This window comes from Eupeodes corollae, chromosome 1 (genome assembly GCF_945859685.1).
Source record: "Eupeodes corollae chromosome 1, idEupCoro1.1, whole genome shotgun sequence".
Classification (NCBI taxonomy): domain Eukaryota; kingdom Metazoa; phylum Arthropoda; class Insecta; order Diptera; family Syrphidae; genus Eupeodes; species Eupeodes corollae.
In genome coordinates, this window is record NC_079147.1 from 167,079,385 (window position 1) to 167,099,126 (window position 19,742).

At 34.9% G+C, this 19,742-nt stretch overlaps 1 protein-coding gene across 1 annotated transcript; it reads left to right on the top strand.

Moving 5' to 3' along the window:
* The first annotated feature begins 14,381 nt into the window (after positions 1 to 14,381).
* Positions 14,382 to 16,468, top strand: LOC129940157 (uncharacterized). Its single transcript, XM_056048409.1, has 2 exons — positions 14,382 to 14,526; positions 15,191 to 16,468. The coding sequence occupies exons 1-2, from the start codon at positions 14,423 to 14,425 to the stop codon at positions 16,077 to 16,079; spliced, it is 993 nt and encodes a 330-aa protein (XP_055904384.1). The 5' UTR covers positions 14,382 to 14,422; the 3' UTR covers positions 16,080 to 16,468.
* Positions 16,469 to 19,742: the final 3,274 nt, after the last annotated feature.

Here is a 19,742-nt window from a genome sequence, read left to right on the forward strand (position 1 = left end):
TCCTAATAAAAATACTTTCAGTGTATTATCGCCATGCCAAAAAACGACACTTCAAGTTAAAACTCCTACGAGAACCGTCTGGCAATATGAGAAAGCCAACTGGGACGGTCTCAATGAATTGTTCAGGAACTTTCACTAGTCACTACACTACGCTTCCTCGATAGTAATGTAGATTCCAGTGCTGATATGATTACAAATTTAATTCTTAGTGGAATCAGAAATTTCATTCCGAATATATTAAAATCTATCAAACTCAAAGAAAACTCATGGTTTGATTCGAGCTTTAAAGAGGAATTACAAAGCCAACCCAACTGAGGAAAACCGGAATAAGTTCAAATAAGCTAGAAAAACCTGTAACAGACATATACGACACATTAAATTAGTGCTTGACCAGAAATTAAGGCAAAAAATACTACAATGTCCAAATAGTAGTATAAATTTCTGGTAATTTTCAATAATTGTGCGTAACACTACGTCTTCGTCGGTTCCGACGTTCGTTTCCAATGGCATTTTCTATGTAAGCACGATGAAAAAAGCCAATTTGCTTGCAGCACAGTTTGATGTTAGTTCGACGCTGCTAGTGAGTGACATGACTCTGCCTGTACTTGAAAGCGTAAACGATTCTATGGGACGAATCTTCTTTCGCACTCGTTCTGTTACAAATCTTGACATTCGCAAATCCGCAGGATAGTATCCCCGCTATTGTTCTGAAGAGGTGTTCTTTAACACTGGCAAAACCACTGAGTAACCTTTTCCATCTGTCCTATTCTACAGGTCTCTTTTCAAATGGATAAAAAACTGAATTTGTTCAGCCTGTCCCTAAAAAAGGTGAATCCTCCTCAACATCTAACTATCGTCCAATTGCACTTAGATCCCTTCTTTTTAAGGCCATGGAAACGCTGATCAATTTTCAGCTTAAGAAATATCTTGAAGAACGGAAGCTTCTTAATGACCGACAATATTGCTTTCGTAGCAATTGGTCCACTGGTGATCTCATGGTTTACCTCATCAAACAGTGGAAACAATCTTACCATCGTTTTGGAGAAATTAAGATTATTGCACTTGATATTTCAAAAGCATTTGATAGAGTTTGGCATCAAACTCTCTTATCGAAAATGCGTGCTTTTGCTATTGATGAATCCCTTCTTCGTTGGATTAGAAACTACCTTTCGAACCGTTCAATACAATTTTTGTTTGTTGGTTTCAAGTCTGAAATTTATAAAATAAATGCTGGTGTCCCCCAAGGCTCCGTTTTGTCTCCCACTCTCTTCCTTATATTCTTAAATGATCTTTTGTCTGCCACTTCTAATCCATTAAACTGTTTCGCCGACGACAATAACTTTAGCTTTTCATATTCGTTTTTAGATTCCCATCCTTGTTCTTCGGATGTAGACTACCAACGGCAGCGTATGGTAAGCTTAATAAGTTCTGATCTTGACAGCATTGTTCAATGGGGAATCAAAAACCATGTAGAATTTAATGCTTCGAAAGCTCAATGCTGTCTTCTGTCGCAAAAGCGTAGCCCTCTCCTAATACCACTATCCATGAGTGGTACTTGCATCGAGGAGACTGAATAGCTATCAGTCCTAGGTATGTGCATTACAAACCAATTGTTGTGGAGTGATCACATATTTGACATCGCCAAAAATGTTTAGGTTTTCCCCGACGATGCAAGAAGTTTTTAACCTCTTCTCATCTAGCTGTAATTTATAAAGCCTATATTCGTCCAAAACTTGAATACAATTCCCATATTTGGTCAGGTGCTCCAAACCCACTTGAGTCTCTTGAATAGAATTCAAAAGAGAGCTCTAAAAATGATAGGTGACCCTTGTCTAATTGAAACTTTTACATCTCTAGAGCACCGTCGGCGTCTCAAAGTTTCATGTCTCTCATTATTTTATCGCTACTTCCATAAGCAATGCTATAAAAAATAGGCAGTTACATTCCTTCCCTCAAACAATTCAACCGTAATACTCGTTCTTTTAGGAATGCCCATCAGTTTACCTTTGAGCCCAATTTCGCACGTAATATAAAGTACAGAGATTCTTTTTTTAGTCGCACTGTACGAATGTGGAATGCTTTACCAGACTCAATATTTCCCACTCATTACAATGTGCAGGCATTCAAACCCAATGTGCATATCTTCTTTCAAATCCTATCCTCCCTTCATAATTATTCGCACTTTGTATAATCATTCATATCCCCTTGAGTGCGCGTACAATATAAAAAAATGAAGTAAGAATCTTTCGTAAAGTACAAAGAAAAGAAAGAATCCCTCTGTAGTTTACAGGAGAACATTTTATTTATTTATTTATTTATTTAATCCATTAATTATCTACCGTAATATAAACTTATAGCTATTTACATAATTTTTAATTTAAAATTTTAATTAACATAGAAATAATTAAATACTTAACAAATTAAAAAATCTTTCTTTAAATTGTTTACTTTTAACATTGTCATTAACAGATGAAATTAAATTATAAAATTTATTGAAGACTGAAATCAATTGATTTAAAGGGCTATTCATACCATAGTTAGTTCTGCTAAAGATCGGATATAAAGGTATCTGTCTTCTTATGCTAGTTTGACTATAGCTAAAATTTAGACGATTCAGAGCTGTTGCGGATATAAACCATTAATTAATTTTAAAATAAAACAAAATTTGAGATATTGTCTATGCTGTGAAAGTGTAGGGAGGTTTATTAGCAAAATTCTCTGAGAATAAGGAGGTAGTGTGAATATTTGGGAAAACGGAAGAAAACGAAGACAAAAACGCATAAATCTCTTTTGGATAGTTTCAAGTGTGTCAATATGGACTGAATAGTATGGTGCCCATATGATACAGCCGTATTCAAGTATTGGCCTGACAAATGATACATAAAGAAGTTTTAAGACGTAGGGGTCACGAAAGTCACGAGAAAAACGTTTAATAAAACCTAGAATTTTGTTAGCTTTTTTAACTATAAAGTTATAATGGTCACAGAACTATAATTTACTGTCAAGAATAACACATAAATCATAGAAAACGGAAAGCTTGCAAAGGGAGGAAGAATCTAATAAATAGTTTTAATCTGTAATTGTTTTTTTGCGTGTAAAACACAATAGTTTTACATTTGTCAATATTCAATAAAAGTCGGTTTGTATTGTACCATTCCCTAAAACTATGAAGATCTTCTTGAAACTGTGAGCAGTCATTAATTGAACTAATAGATTTGAAAATTTTAATGTCATCAGCGTATATTAAAACGGAGGAGTTATTTATAACGGATGTTATTTCATTTATATATAAGATAAATAATCAAGGACCTAAATGGCTACCCTGTGGAATACCAGAGTTGAAGTAAAATTGGTCGGAGAGTTCGTTTCTGAATATAACGCTATAACTTCTGTTCTTGAGATAAGACGAGATCCACATCAAGAATTTGTCATTAAAACCTAAGGCCTTAAGTTTATGGACTAAAGTCTTGTGACACAATTTGTCAAAGGCTTTGCTGAAATCTGTGAATACGCAATCTATTTGCTTACGATTTTCGAAGGAGTCAAGGCAGAAAGAAGTGAAGTGAAGTTGGTTTGTAATTGTTGATTTATTCTGGACGAAACCATGTTGATTTTCACATACAATTGAATTACAATTAAAGGATAACATCTTACAGATAATGGACTCAAACAGTTTGGGAATAACGGAAAGTTTGGCAATCGGCCGGTAATTCGTTATTTCATTCTTAGACCCTTTTTTATGAATCGGAGTTATAAATGCACTGAGCTTCAAAGAGATTCATTGAACAAAACAAACAGAGGGTACGATAAATGAGACACACATTTTTTTAAAACACATGATGGTACTCCATCAGGGCCAGGGTGAAAAGAGTCATCAAGTTCTGAGACACAACGAACAATTGAATCCTCACATATTGTCAAGTCAAGTGAGTTAAGGTGAGGATAATTTTGGGCTATTAAAATACATAGAGTTTGGGTAACCGTCAGTTTTTCTTTTACTTTTCACAAAATCCCAGAAGTTTTTTGGGGTCTATTTTAATTCATTTTCAATTTTTATAATATAGTCAGAGTATAGAATATTGGAGTAGTCAATGAAAATATTTTTAAGTTCGGAGTAAATCCTTAAGTCTTCCTCTGCTCTAGTTTTACTAAATTTTAGCCATGCCTTACTTCTTTTATTTTTTAAGTTTTTTAATTGAGTGTCAACCCATAGTGGAGTTTTAGATTTATAGCGAGATTTCCGTAATGGTGTAGTTTCATAAAAACAGTTAAAAATAATACTATAAAAATTTAGACACATGTCATTAATATTACGATTCCAGTCAACATTACACAATAAGTTAGTAAGTTCATTAAAGTTACATTTTTTAAAAATTGAATTCAAGTTTTTCATTTGATGTATTAGGGATATTGCACACATTTATATTCAGTGATATATTTAAAGCTGGATGGTGACGGTCTTCTTCTACTAGTTTAACATCGGCTGGAGATACATCTACGTCAGTATTTATTGTGTCGGAGAAAAATATTAGGTCCAAATATTTGTTGTATTGATTGGCAATCCTATTAAATTGAACAAGTCCAATCTGATGATTTTGTCCAGTTGAGGTTCGGAAGATTGAAATCACCTACGATGAGCAGTTCATCATTAGGTTCCATTTGGTCGTAGATCTTCTCAGTTAAATGCATGCAATTTTCATAGACAAAACTAGTAGGTCTTGGAGGTATGTATACTGAGATGATAAAGAGATAACCTGTTTCCAATTTGATTTAAATGCATAGCATTTCGACGTCAGAAAGATCAAAAGTATCAACCAAAGTGGATACAAGGTAGTTTTTTACCGCGAATAGTATTCCACCACCAACTGTCTCCGAGTCCTTGAACAAGTTTTGTATTTGTACTCCTTATTATAGATTGCAAAATATTAAAATAGTTTTGTTTACTATATTAACGCACTGCTTACTTTATAAAGAGAAAGAAAAATATTCAAAACTTATTTTTTTTAAATTGAACTATTGAAATTAAGGTCTCTCGCTTTCTTTTTCTCCCTACACTCTCCTTCTTATAAAATGTATTTTCTTTTCTAACTACCTGCAATAAAAAATGGAAATCCAGATGAACGAATACAAAAAAGGTGATAATGACTATCGATCAGCGGTCAAAGGACTTGCTCCGACACAATGTCCTCCTTTTCCATTTTGAGGATTCCAAACAAAAAAATGTTTCCCCTTCCTTAGAAAGATGAGACTGCAGTATTTTTTTTCCTGGTACCTTTTACACAATGTGGATGGAACAAAAAAATAGACACATCTTCTTCTAGGAATTTCAAAACAATTTCATCCAGTTTAGTCCTAATGAAGTGTAATTTTTAATTTATTCTAATCGTTCATTTTCTCAATCGGGCGTCAAATTAATTCAAAATATTGGGCCTCCTTTTTGTTATAGTGCGACCAGTGAGTGGTCAACTTAATTAGATATGCTTGAAGTCCCGTCGCGTTTCCGAGCACCTGTAGTCCTTAAATAAAAAGACATCCGTCGAAGAGTTGAATTCCTACTAAACATATATTTTTTTGAATACTCCTCAATTAATTAGAATATTCGTATATGTTGTTTTTGTATATTCATGTTGCATTATTAAAGTCCAGTAACCTATTTCTCGGTTTTTGTGTTTTGTTTTGTTTTAATTTATGTTAACTCATATGTTTGTGTTTTGTGATTATCACAGGACTTGTGTATATGGGACAAAAATCCTTTTTCCTGGAATAGCAAACAACAGTGGTAGCCTCGATTTTGAGGTAACCCACATTCACTGATTATTTGCTAACACAAACTCTTACCGCAGGACAATTACGACAACGTGACACAAAATGGGTCACACATTGGGCTGTTTGCCAGTGAATTTCGTGTTTATTTGATTGACCAGTAGTAAATACGGTTGCAGTAAAATTCTTTGAAACTCTGTGTGAAGTCAAGAGTATGTACGAGTAAATGAGGAAAAATAGAAAAATTCAGGAGTTTTTCAAATTCGGAAAGTATAACAATAACGTAAATACAATTTTGTAACTATATTTATGTGTTTGAACTTTGTAGGTAGGAAGACAAATATTTCCTTAGAGTTGTGGAATTATACAGCATGGACTGGGATTTTAAAATAATGTAAATACTTTTTAAAAACGTTTTTTATAGCATTTTGAAAATACGATTTAACGAGCCACTTTTTGTATAATAAGATGTCTTAAAGTCCAAAGCCCGGTTTTCGCGAAATTATCGGTTTTGGCCGAAAACCTACATCGAAAACTCAAGTTTTAACATACATTTTTGGTAAACCAAAAGTTGTATATAGAACCTCTCGAAAACTAGTAGCAATTCAAAGTTAAACTAAACGAACTAACCTTTTGAAACAATCAGCCCTCAAATTAATGTAAACAGAACAGCTGATGGCTGCTGTCAAAACAAATATTTCATTTGGAAACAAATTTGATCGTGGTAAGAAATAATATTTAAACAATTTCCTTACACTGGCGGTTCTTTTATGATCCTCCAGAGTTTCAAACGCTCTTTGTTAAGCGAGGAACCGGAATTCACTATGGCTACTGGCGTGATGACCCCAAGGACGAGGATGACTTGGTCATAGTTCGTAATAACGTTTCCAAGGGATGTGTCTTCGAACTCATCGTCAAAAATATGGAGAAAATATGGAACTCCGTTCGATTGCAAGGGTTTGGGAGATATGACAAAAAAAAAAACGGTGGGCTATCGCCCCTTTTAATGAATCGCTGAACTTACAATTGGTCACTCACTTTCGTGGTAGTTCTCTTACCGAAACTTGCAACAGTTTTACACGTTCAAGTTCAAATACAACATATCCACAAGGTCTGCTCACAAAGGATAAGCTACAATGGGCTCTCAACAGCTTCAAACCATTTAAAGCTGCAGGACCAGATGGAATAATACCAGCCGAATTACAAAAAGCTTCTGATATAATTGCACCAATCCTTGAGGCAATTTTTACCAGCTGTCTTTACCTGGTCCATGTTCCCTGGGCATGGAGAGAAGTTAAAGTTCTTTTTATACCTAAAACAAGTATATGCTCCCAAGTCAATCCTAAAGATCTACGACCTATAAGTCTATCATCATTCCTTCTAAAGACCCATTTAAGGGCACATATCGATACAAAACTTCTGTCTTCGTCTCAACATGCCTACTGTAAAGGTAAATCGGTGGAAACAGCGTTACACACTTTAGTACGCACCATCGAGTATTCCCTCCATCATAAAGAGTTCACTATGGTTGCTTTCCTTGACATCGAAGGTGCCTTTAACAACGTGGACACATCTGCAATCATATCTGCACTGACATCTCTAAATGTAGAGAGTTCGCTTCGGGAGTTAATTCATTTAATGCTTACTAGCAGAATAATTAACTCAAAACTGGGCAACTCTTCTAGCAGACGATTCGTTAGTAGAGGTACACCGCAAGGTGGTGTTCTATCCCCTCTCCTCTGGAACCAAGTGGTGAATGAAATCCTAACTAGTCTGGATGCGGAGGATTTCAGAGTGATAGCCTATGCGGACGACGTTGCAATAGCAATTTCAGGTAAGCATCTTAATATCCTAAAAGTACTCTTACAAAATGCCTTGGACAGACTAATACTTTGGGCCGATCTGGTCTCCTCCCTATATTAAAGGAATCTAATTAAAATTCTCAGACGAGGCTAAATACCTGGGTCTTGTCTTAGACAAAAAACTAAATTGGAAACGCAACGTATAGGAAAGAGTCAAAAAAGCTACTGTAGCTCCCTTTTCTTGCAAAAAAGCTATTGGTAATAAATGGGGCTTACAACCCAGAATCACGCATTGGCTATACACATCGGTAATCAGACCGATTTTAACGTACGGTGTGGCAGTATGGTGGACTACTTTAGAGAAAGGTATAAACAGTTATAAGTTAAATAAAGTCCAACGTTCAGCCTGTTCCGTGTAAGCGGATCGCTTCGCACGACCCCGTCAGCGGCACTGGACACCTTGCTCTACCTTACACCTCTTGAAATATTAAGCAAACAAATAGCTGCATGCTCTGCTATTCGCCTCAATGCTTCGTCGCAGTGGACTAACAACAACATTGGCCACTCCGTAATTCTAAGGTAGTTAGAATCAATTCCAAAGCACACAGACTACACCATCCCCCAACTACAATTCGACAGAAACTTCCAGATTTCTATACCTACCAGATCTTTTTAGGAGGATAGGACATTCTTGGAGGATGAGTCAATCCATTTTTACACAGATGGGTCAAAAACTAAAGAAGGGGTTGGTAGAGGTTTGTACTCTGAACGACTGAAATTAAGTCTCTAATTCCGCACATGCCCTGCTCTAGCTCGAAAACGCAGGAATTACGTAGGAGAATTCTTCTTTAACGATCTAAACGATCTAAATCATATCTGTGTAATGAGCCTCTCACGTTTCGTAAGGGACTCAAGCTGGTTCCATTGAGCTTAGGAGGAAGCCTCAAGATTCATGTGGTATCACAATGGGCCATTAAACTGGCCTAACTGTGTCCGTTTCCATCTTGAACAACCACTATAACCTAACCCAACCTATTGCCCTTTAATGGACAGCGATACCAAAATCAAGAAGATCCCCAGTCCTTTGGACAATTCAGGCGAGTCCTCAAAGGAAGAAACCAAAGATATGGTCATGGAGAAATTGCAGCCCATCATAACAGCTTCTGTGATCGCTCTACATGACTGTGATTTTGGTACGAATCTGGAACTAGGAATTGACCTTTTCTGCTCCGGCCATAAGTTCCTGCACGAAATCGTTTAGAATCTTCTCCACCCCGCATATAAGTTGCTCAGGCGGCCACAATATATGGCGATTCTGAAGGGACATTTGGCCAACAGAGGCAATGGTCATAAGCTCAGTATTTGGATTGATATTGTTGTGAAAGAAGAAGAAAATTTTTTATTGTAACAGTTTTGTTTGTTGTTGATTCTATGATATATTTTTGGACCGGTTGAAGTAAACAAAGAGGATAGCTGCAGCCAAGCAAGCTTGTAGTTCTTGTTGGTTCATGTCCTGAGCCCATTCAGTTGAAAGTCTTCTTCGACACGAGCTAGTGTTACATTAAAATCAATTTGAATTGGTTAGAATTCATTCAATTTTTTCAAATAATTTTTGAAGAACAAAACTTTTTACTCAACATTTTTTTCATCAATACAAAATTTGACAGCCGGTGTCAAATAAATTTAAATGTCCAATGAAAACGTGTAAATGTTCGGTGCGAACGAATTTCGGGTTTTCGAAAACTTTTTGCGAAAACGTGGTTTTGGGTTTGGTGTGAAAAGGCTATTAGTCCAAGAAATGGATTTACTACGAATAAGTCCAAGCATTCCAATCTCTATTTTGACCAAAAACTTTGGTTTGGACCGCTAAAATCCTTTAATCTGTCATCTTATAGAATATTGCATTGCTTAAATGATACACAGTTTGGACATTATTATTCAAAAAGATGGTAAGTATATACCTTTAACAACTGTGAACCAAACAAGTGATAAAAAGTGAGGCGAATAAGGTACACAAGAAGTGACATAATGTACAATAATAAAATTTTAAAATGAGTCTCGCCAAAAAAGTTCAATATGTTCACTTGGCTTCGGCCACGCAATGAGCGACGAGCGACTGAGCGACCGAGCGACGAGTCGCTGAGCGACCAATCTGAGCGATGGGTGGCCATTTTCTAAGCGACACGTCGCTGAGCGATTAGTTGGAAAAATGCCTTCGTCAAGTGCGGTTCATCGTAGCTTACTGGTTGAAAGTCGCGCTCATATTTATAGATCTGTAATAAGATCGAGAATCCGTAGATTTGGTGTACACCCCATAAATCGTGAAAGGGAAAATTATGGTGAATTTCATCATTTATATCTCACTGCTCACAAGGTAAAGTGGCTTAAGTCGACTTAAGCCAAAAATGATTTTTTTTAACATTTAAATAAAATGAAAAATTATCTACATTTCTGTGTCTTCAGATTGTTTCTATTCCATCTAGAAGTCTTTTTCAGGATTGTAAAAACGGCTTAATTCCAGCATATTTAAAAATTTGCTTTTGGTAAAGCGTCTTAAGTACATATTCTTTTTTCATCTAATTTTGTTTTGGCTTATGTGTAACTAAGCCGTTTTAAAAAAACTTAAAATTTCAGTTTTTTTGATAAGGAAGACAATTTTAAGTACAATTTAGCCACTTTTCCAAAACAAAATCTTATTTGAAGTTAAATTTTATGTATACTTAAGCCGGTTTTCCATTTTCAGTTTTTAATGTACAATGACATAATCCTTTTTACCTAAATGAAATCTATGATTTTGTTTGAACTATGAGAACATAAGCCACTTTTCCAAACGAAAAGAAAAAAAAAATAAAAAAACTTTTTCGTTTGGAACAACGGTTTAACGGACGTAAGTCACTTTACCCGGAACATTTTTTAAATAAAAGCTGTTTTAAATTCAAATAAGCCATTTTACTCCGATCAAAGTATGCTGGATTTAAAAAGAATCTAAAAGGGGAAACTGATTTATGTACTTATAAGCCATTCTAATTTGAGTTTTGAAAGCGTAAATACGGTCGTTTGATAAAAGTAAAATAAGTATATATATTATTAAATCATTGTAAGAGTATTTAAGTGAAAGAATTTTGTATAACATATGTAAGAGTCTGGAGAAGAAAACATTTTAAAGAAAAAAAAAGAAGCTTTAAACAAAAACAAAAAAAAAACATTCGCAATAATTGTGTTCTATTTATTATCATAAACAAAAAGTTTTTTAACATCAAAATGAATAGAGCAATGCAAATGATTCTTCTTGCACGTTTGAAAAGCGTTAAGAATAAGAATCCTGAACCTAAAGGTATGTTTGTTCTCCTCTGCCTTTGTAGTTTAAGTGTCATATAACTATATGTACATTATGTGATCGGTCGTGTTTTATTTTTTAAATTTCATTTTATACAAAATACATATAAATAAACTACATACATTATATTAAGGGTATTCATGTAAACACTAAGGCCCAGTTTTTCAGTAGTGAGTTAAGCCAGGATTAATTAACTCAAGATAAAGATTTGTCTATATTTACGTCAAGAATCAGTTTTTAAGTGAAGGATGAATGCAAAAAGGCTTACAAAACAAGGAAGATAGAATATCAAAAGATTTGTGTGTGTTAATCCAGAATTCACGCACGAAATTTGGTGAGTTAACTCGAGTTTAACTCTAACCCTGCACTGAAAAACTGGCCCTAAAATAAGGATTTAGCTGCGGAAAATTATTAATAAAATTTCTTTGATAAACTTAACCAAACGTTGTGACTATTAAATTATACATCAACAATCACTCCTTTTTTCGGAATAGTTATTAAATTTTTAAATCATAAAAACCAAGTTAAAGATAAAATTGAATTAATTTAAGTATTTTGTATAAGCTTATACCTATTATATTTGACATTCAATGCACAGAGATTCAATTTTTACACTTGGATGAATTGAATACCCTTATTATTATTGGTATACCAGTATTAAATTCTTAAGAAAACAAAGATATTTTTTTAAATAATAATAAAAAGCAGATCATTCACGTTGAAAAGAAATATTATTTTCGATTTAAAGTTATATAAATGTAGTATCTTATGAGTTCGTTTTCCATAAAGATGAAATGGGTTTAATTCCAAGCTGCTCTGTTGAGAACCTAAGAACTTCAACTCGTCCTAGGGAGTTTGATGGTAAAATCTTATAGATATATTATCTAGGTGAATGAATCTAAGTCAACTTTCGCTTTATTTAATATAGAAACCGAGATATTTGTGCCAGTTGTGGCTAATGAAACAGCTACAACCAGTGTAAATGCCCTGACAGATACAATCATCACAGATTTGAAATCTACATTCGCCACGGATTAGTGTCAGATGAAGACGAAGATGATGATGATAGCGTTAAAGATCCAGACTTTCTTTTGCCAGAAAAATCACCACAAAGCTTCTTTTCGGGCTCAGACATTGATGACATGGCCACCCAATTAGAACAAAATTTAGGTTCAGAAGATCATATCCCAGAAAATAGTAATTTAAGCCCTGAGAATGTATCAACAAAAGAATCACGAAAGGGAAGACGTCAAAAACGAAATTTAGGTCAGAACTACTTAACTAGTACTGGAAAAAACGTTCCTGCAAAAAGGATGAGACTGTTGACAGATTGCAAAAGAAAATGTATGCATAAAATTTCACCATCAGAACAAAAAATGATTTTTAAACAATATTGGAGTATGGGCAACTATGATCTTAAGTTGGCGTTTGTGTCTGGACTGATTTCAATCGGAGAAAAAAAAACAATCCGTTCAAAGAAGAGCGACAAACCTCGAAATCGTAAGTATACGTACTCATATTTCTTGAATCTGAAAGGCATCAAAACTCAAGTCTGTCAAAAATGCTTCAAAACCGTTTTGGATGAAACTGACCGCTTTTTGAAAACAGTTATTGCAAAAAAAAATCGAATCTCCAGGTACGGTGGTAATACGGGACATGCGAGGAAAGAGAGTTCCGACTAATAAAATCTCAGATGCGAAAAAAAATGTAGTCTTGAAACATATTATGAGTATCCCTGCATACGAGAGCCATTATACTCGAAAACAGTCCAGTCAAAAGTATTTTGACACAAATCTCAATCTTTCAAAGCTGTACAATTTTTACACAGATATTACTGATAGCCCAGTTTCTTTAACAAAATATGCAGAGATTTTTAAGACTCTTAATATAAAATTCAAGAAGCCAAAAGCAGATACCTGCACAAAATGTGACTTGTTGGCTATACAAAAATCGTCAGTCACAGGAAGTGCCCTAACATCGGTTGAACTAGAGCTAAAGCAACGCCATGAAGACGCAGATTCTGCATATGAATCGAAAAAAAGGATATCGAGTCTGCAAAAAATCACCGAGGTAAGGAAGTTTTTACCTTCGATCTTCAGCAGTGCCTTCCCACTCCATTTTTACAATCTTCGGTAACTTTTTATAAACGTCAGTTAAATACATTTAATTTGACTATACACGACTGCGTAAAAGGCACTCCCCACTGTTACATGTGGCATGAAGCTGTTGCCAATAGAGGTGGCAATGAGATAGCTTCATGCTTATTTGAACATATAAATTCGCCCTATGCCCTACCACCAGACACCGAGCATGTCACTTTTTACAGTGACAACTGTTTCGGGCAAAATAAAAATAAGATGGTTGCAATAATGATGTTGATGTGCGTTTGTAATGAAACCAACAATTTAAAGTATATTGATCACAAATTTTTGATTCCGGGTCACACACACATGGAATGTGACATAGACCACTCCATTATAGAAAGAAAGAAGAAAAGAACTAACTACAAAATTCACCACCCAAGAGATTGGTACCAGTTTGTACGGGGAGTCGGAACCAAAACAAAATTTGATGTAATTGAGATGTCTCGATCCAAATTTTACAACTTTGGGTCGATTGTTAAAAGTAAATGCATTTTTCGCAAAGTTAATGACAATAATAACAAAATAGATTGGAGGAACATTAGATGGCTTCGTTTCACATCAGATGCTCCATTCAACATTTGTTATAAGAATTCTCTTAGCGAGCAAGAACCATTTCAAATATTCAATATTAAAAAACGAGGATGTCATGAACTAAGCACAGGCCCTCTTAAAATGATGAACGATGGACCAAACAAAATCAACGAAGCAAAAAAACAAGATCTTATGGAGCTGCTCCCTTTGATTGATGAACAGTTTCATTATTTTTATAAGACTCTCTGCACTGAAGCAAAACCAGATTTTCATCCGGATCTTACAGAAGAAGTCGAAGATGGTACTTTTGACTAGGTGGTATTAAGCTATCTTCTTTTATTACAGTCTAATTTTTGTATTAACTTATTTCTATGTTTTGTTTTCCTATAATAACTTTTATTTCAATAAAACTCAACAAAAATTTCCTAAGAGAAAAAAGTCTTAAGTAAAAATGAAGTTAAATTTAAAAAAAGGAAAAAACGGCTTATGTATAAGTAAGCTCACACAAGAATTTAAACGAAATTCAGAAAACCGTCTTAAGTAACATAAGCCAATTTAATATACAAAAGGGTAAAAGGTAAAAGGGCTTAAGTGACAAATTTTGCTTATAAAAACTTTAATTAAACTTGTTTTTTAGTCCTTCGATGTAAAGATAAAGAGACGAAAATTATAATGTTTGTGTGCAATTTTCATGTTTCTACTCAAAACGGTTCTCCTTATATATTTTTTTAAAGTTTAAATTCGTACTCCTGAAAAATGTTAAAAAACAACTTAAGCCACTTTACCTTGTGAGCAGAGATCTAAATCTTCGCAGATTTCCAGATCGCTTTTGGCAATATTGTCGTATGTCAGTACCATCTTTTGATTTGCTGTTGGAAAAAGTTCGACCAAAATTAACAAGACAAAAGAAAGCAATTAGTCCAGAACAACGGCTGGTTTTATGTTTAAGGTTAGTTTTTTTTTTAATTTTTTTAATCTTTATTTGTATTCTTCAGTTTATCCAATATAATATTTTGAATGTCAGTTCTTATCTCAAGTTTTTCAAAATTGTTAAATTGTGCCATAAATGGCAAAAGACTTTTGAAAAATTGAAGGTCATCACTATCCTCATCTTTTTTTGCTACCTCTTTCTTTAAAATTTGTAGTCTTTCTTTTTCTAACTCGAGAAATTCTGACTCCAAATTGTATGTTGACGCTCTCTTATTTTTATTTTTTCGCACGTTTTGGGGGCAGCTGGTGCTCGTAGAAGGAGTGCTGTTTGTAAGCATATTGACACTTGAAAGGGTTACATCCTCTTCTTCCAGTAAATCTGATATTGTTTCTGCGAAAAAACGATTTTGAGCCATTGAATAACTTTCTGGTTCTCGAAGATTTCCCTCAGTTGGATCGGGTTCAATTGTCTGCCTCGTAAAGGCCATCATTTCAAAAAATGGCCATTTCGGTTTTGTTGGTGGAGCTTCGGATCCCGATACTGGACGTGGAGCTTTTCGAAGAACCCTTCGAAAAGTGTCTTTTAGGTTTTTCCACTTTAGTTTTACATTGGCTCCTGAAATTTGAAATATAATTATACGTACATATACTATTTACAATTTTTGTATCTTCAATGTTTTCAGATTTCTCGCAACAGGTCTTTCGTTTCGAGATTTAGCTTTTGCTTTTCGAATGGGCAGAAGCACAGTAAGTAACATTGTCTTGGAAACTAGCGTTATCATATGGGAACAACTTGTGGAAGAATATATGCCTATACCAACAACTGACCACCTTCGAAATGTTATTAACGATTACTACCGACGCTGGAAATTTCCTAACTGTTTTGGCAGTATTGATGGTAGACATTGCCAAATTCAATGTCCAGCAAATTCTGGCTCTCATTATTTTAACTACCTGCATTATTTTTCTATTGTACTGCAAGCTGTAGCTGATGCTGACAAAAAGTTTCTAACAATCGAGGTGGGTGGGAGAGGAAAACAAAGTGATGGTGGTACATTTTCTGGATCTACTTTGTTCAAATTACTTGAAGCTGATAAATTTAACGTTCCACCTCCACAAGCATTACCAGAATCAAACATTGTTCTTCCCAATTTTTTAATCGGAGATGAGGCTTACCCCCTGAAAAACTATTTACTAAGACCTTATCCAAGGAGAAACTTAAATGCTCAAACAGAAAACTTCAACAAAAAACTTTCAATCGCAAGAAAATGCATTGAGTGTGCATTTGGCATATTAAGCAAGAAATGGCGGTTTTTACAAAAAAACATCGAAACGAAGCCAAGCACTGCAGTTCGTTTAATTAAATGTGCTTGTATACTGCACAATTTTGTGAGAGAGTGCGATGGCGACAGTGACCTTGATTATATACACGTGTCTGCAGAAATGGCTAATGACTTAGCTCAAACAAATGCAACCACCCAAGAAGAACAGTCCCGTTATAACAGAAGCTCAAGCAATGCGTTGAATACAAGAAACGAGCTTGTGCAATATTTTTGGGAATTCGGGCATTGAACAAAAAACACTACTATTTGTAAAGATTAAATAAATTAAACTTACCAGAACAATTACAAATTTGTCCAACTTTTTCCCACTCTTTATCGGTGACATTTTTATTTTTGTGATCTTTGTGGGTGTCCTGCCATAGCATTGGGCGGCTTTGGACAGCTGAAATTAAACTTTCAATGTTTATTGTAGACATCTTTTTTTTACGTCGCTCAGCGATCGACTGAAAAATTAAAACAAATTTGATTGCTAAGCGACGTCGCTCTGTCGCTTGAAAATTCGCTCAGTCGCTTACGGCTTATGTGGCCACCTCCATACGATTTCATGTGTTCTAATTTTTTTGAGTCGCTCAGCGGCTCGTCGCTCGGTCGCTCAGTCGCTCGTCGCTCATTACGTGGCCGGACCCTTAGTCAAAAACCTAATAAATTTATGATATTTGATACTGAAAAAGTTGTTCATGAAATAAATTTGTATTTCATCAGTTTTAAATTCGGCAAACTGCGGAAGAGATAAAGAGCATGGAAATAAGGCGATCTGAATATCCTTACACAGTGCGAGCAATTAATAAGGGAGCACAGGATTAGAAAGGAGATGCCGATGCACATTGGTTTTGAATGTCTGCACATTTTAATGCGTGGGAAATATTGAGTCTGTGAAAATATTCCACATTCGTACAGTACGACTAAAAAAAGAATCTCTGCACTTAATACAGTACGTCTAAAATTTGGGGTCAAGGGTAAACTGTTAGCAATCCTAGAAGATGAGATATTACGATGGAATTGTTTGAGGGGAGGAATGTAACTGGCTTTTTCACTAAGTCATTTTTTTATAAAAGTAGCGATAACATAACGACATACATATTTACGTGAAACGACGGTTCTGAAGAGATCAAAAGTTTCAGTGGTCACCTATCACTCATTTGTACTCCAGTTTCGGACAAATATAGGCTTTATGAATTATAACCAGTGGCGCTACTATATAACTCGATTTTATTATTGATTCTATTCGAAAGAAGTTATTCTATTTTCAAATGGTCCTATCTCTGCAAGAAGAATCGAATGCAGGTAATGCCAAACTATTTGCCAAAAATTTGCTATTTTGTAACGAGTCTCGGATGATCCAAACATAAACCAAGTAACAAAAAAAACAATAATTGATTTGGCTACCGAATATATCGGAAAAAAGATTCTGGGGCGACCCAAACTGATAACTTCCCATCCCGTCGCGTCGATTTGTCTTGCCTTAAACTTTAACAAAACATTCATATCAATATTTTCAGTAAGATAAATAAATTCAAGTTAATATATTTCATTGTTCTACTTGAGTCGAAAACCATTTCTTATCAGTTTTTTCTTGTTTTTAAAGGTTTTTATGTTTTGTTAAAAAAATTTTCAGTTGAATTTTTATAAAATATTTCTTGAAAATAACCACCAATACTTTGCATATGAAGAAATATTTCGATTTCAAAATTTATTTTCTTTAACGAAATCTTTAGTCGAAAACCAATTTTTAAAAATTGCATTAGAGTTTCTCGATAATTTGTATTTCTTATATAAACAAATGCAGGTTGGATTTTTCTTAGAACGATATCTTACGTTGACAGCAAAATTAAGCACAGATTCATTCACAAGATATCGAGAATGGAATATCAATTTTTACCAATTTTTCGTAATAAAACATATGTTCTGTTTTTATATAAATTTTACTGAATGTCTAAAACAATATTTTTTTTAAGATGAAATGGGTTTGAAGCCAATATTTTTAATTTTTGAAAAGATATTTGAGTCGAAAATCTGTTTTTACCAACTTTTAGTAATGTTTCTTTTTGTGTTTTTATTTTTTGTAAAAAAAAAACTGTTAGTTCAATTTTTACCCTTTATATGCGAGCGTTAAAAAAAAGGGGTGGATTCAAGAGTAGATGGGAGGGAAAAAAAGCGTTGGCCAAATCATTCCACATTGCCCGAAATTGAGCTCAAGGGTAAACTGATGAGCATTCCTGGAAGTGCTAGTATTACGGCTGAACCGTTAAAGGGGTGGAATGCAACTGGTTTATTCGACAGAAAATTGTTTGTAAAAATATCGATAAAACAACGAACGGCATGAGACATTGCGAAGGTGTTCAAGCGATGTAAATGTTTCGATTATAGTTCTGTCGCCTATCATTTTTAAAGCTCTTTTTTGAATTCCATCCACGAGATTTAAACTGGTCTTACGGGCACCTACCCAGATCTGTAAATTATAAATATTCAAGCTTTAGACGGATGATGGCTTTAAAAATTACCGCCAGATCGGAAGGGATGAAAAATTTCTTGCACCGGTCGGAGAAATCCTAAGCACCTGAGAGCGGTCAAGATCAGAATTTAATGAGGTTATCATACGCTGCCGTTCGTTGAAGTTCCACATCCAAAGGACAAGGATGTGAATCTAGAAACGAATATGGAAAGCTGAGGATACTGTCTACCGCGAAACAATTTAATGGATTAGAAATCGTAGACAAAAGATCATTTATGAATACAACGAAGGAGTTAGAGACAAAACGGAGCCCTGGGGGACACCAGCATTTATTTTATGAGTTTCAGACTTGAAACAATCTAATACAACTTGTATTGAACGGTTCGAAAGGTAGTTTCTCATCCAACGAAGAAGAGATTCAGCAATACCAAAAGCACGCATTTTCGATAAGAGAGGTTGATGCCAAAATCTATCAAATGCTTTTGAAATATCAAATGCAATAATCTTACTTTCTCCAAAACGATGTAAAGATTTGTTCGACAGATCGGTGAGATAAACCATAAGATCAGCAGTGGATATATTGCTACGAAAGCCATACTGTCGGCCATTAAGAGGCTTCCGTTCTTCAAGACTTCTCCTAGGATGATAATTTATAAGCGTTTCCTTGACCTTGGAAAGAAGGGACGTGAGTGCTATTGGACGATAGTTGGAGGGAAAGGAGGATTCGCCTTTTCTAGGGTCATGCTGGAAAAATGCTATTTTCCATTCGCTCGGAAAGAGACCTGTAGAGTAGGAAATATGGAAAAGTTTACGAAGTGGTATTGCCAGCGTTATAGAACACCTCTTCAGAACAATTGGGGAGATACTCTCCGGGCCAGTGGACTTGTGAATGTCAATGTCTTTCAGTACTCTTGCAACTTTTTTAAGCTCTCAAGAACAGGAGGACTCATGAAACTTTCCGGTGGTGTCAAATTTACAGCAAATTAGCTTTATCGATTGAACTTACATAGGGAGTGTCATTGTGCACGAGCGTTGCAACCGAGGATGACGTGGTGTTTCGTACGTTTTTTACAAATGACCAGAAATTTTTACTACCTTTGGGACATTGTAGTCTTTTTTGTCGTAATTACTGATCATGCAAAAATTTGGTTCGTCGAATATGACTATTACAGGTCTTTGTAGCTTGTTTGAACTTATTCCGGTTTTCCTCAGTCGGGTTGGCTTTATAACAGCGGAAACTGTGTAAATAAAGTATTTGAAGTCGATATTTCTTTTGGTTCTTGAGATATTGAAGTCGAAAAAGCTTCCCGACACGCTCACACATAAATCTCTCTAAAAACCTTTTATTTAGATTCTAAATTTTTAGTTTGGCAAATCAAACCGATCACAATAACTTCCTATGGAAAGGTAAAAAGACGAGGAGGAAAAAAGAATTCATTG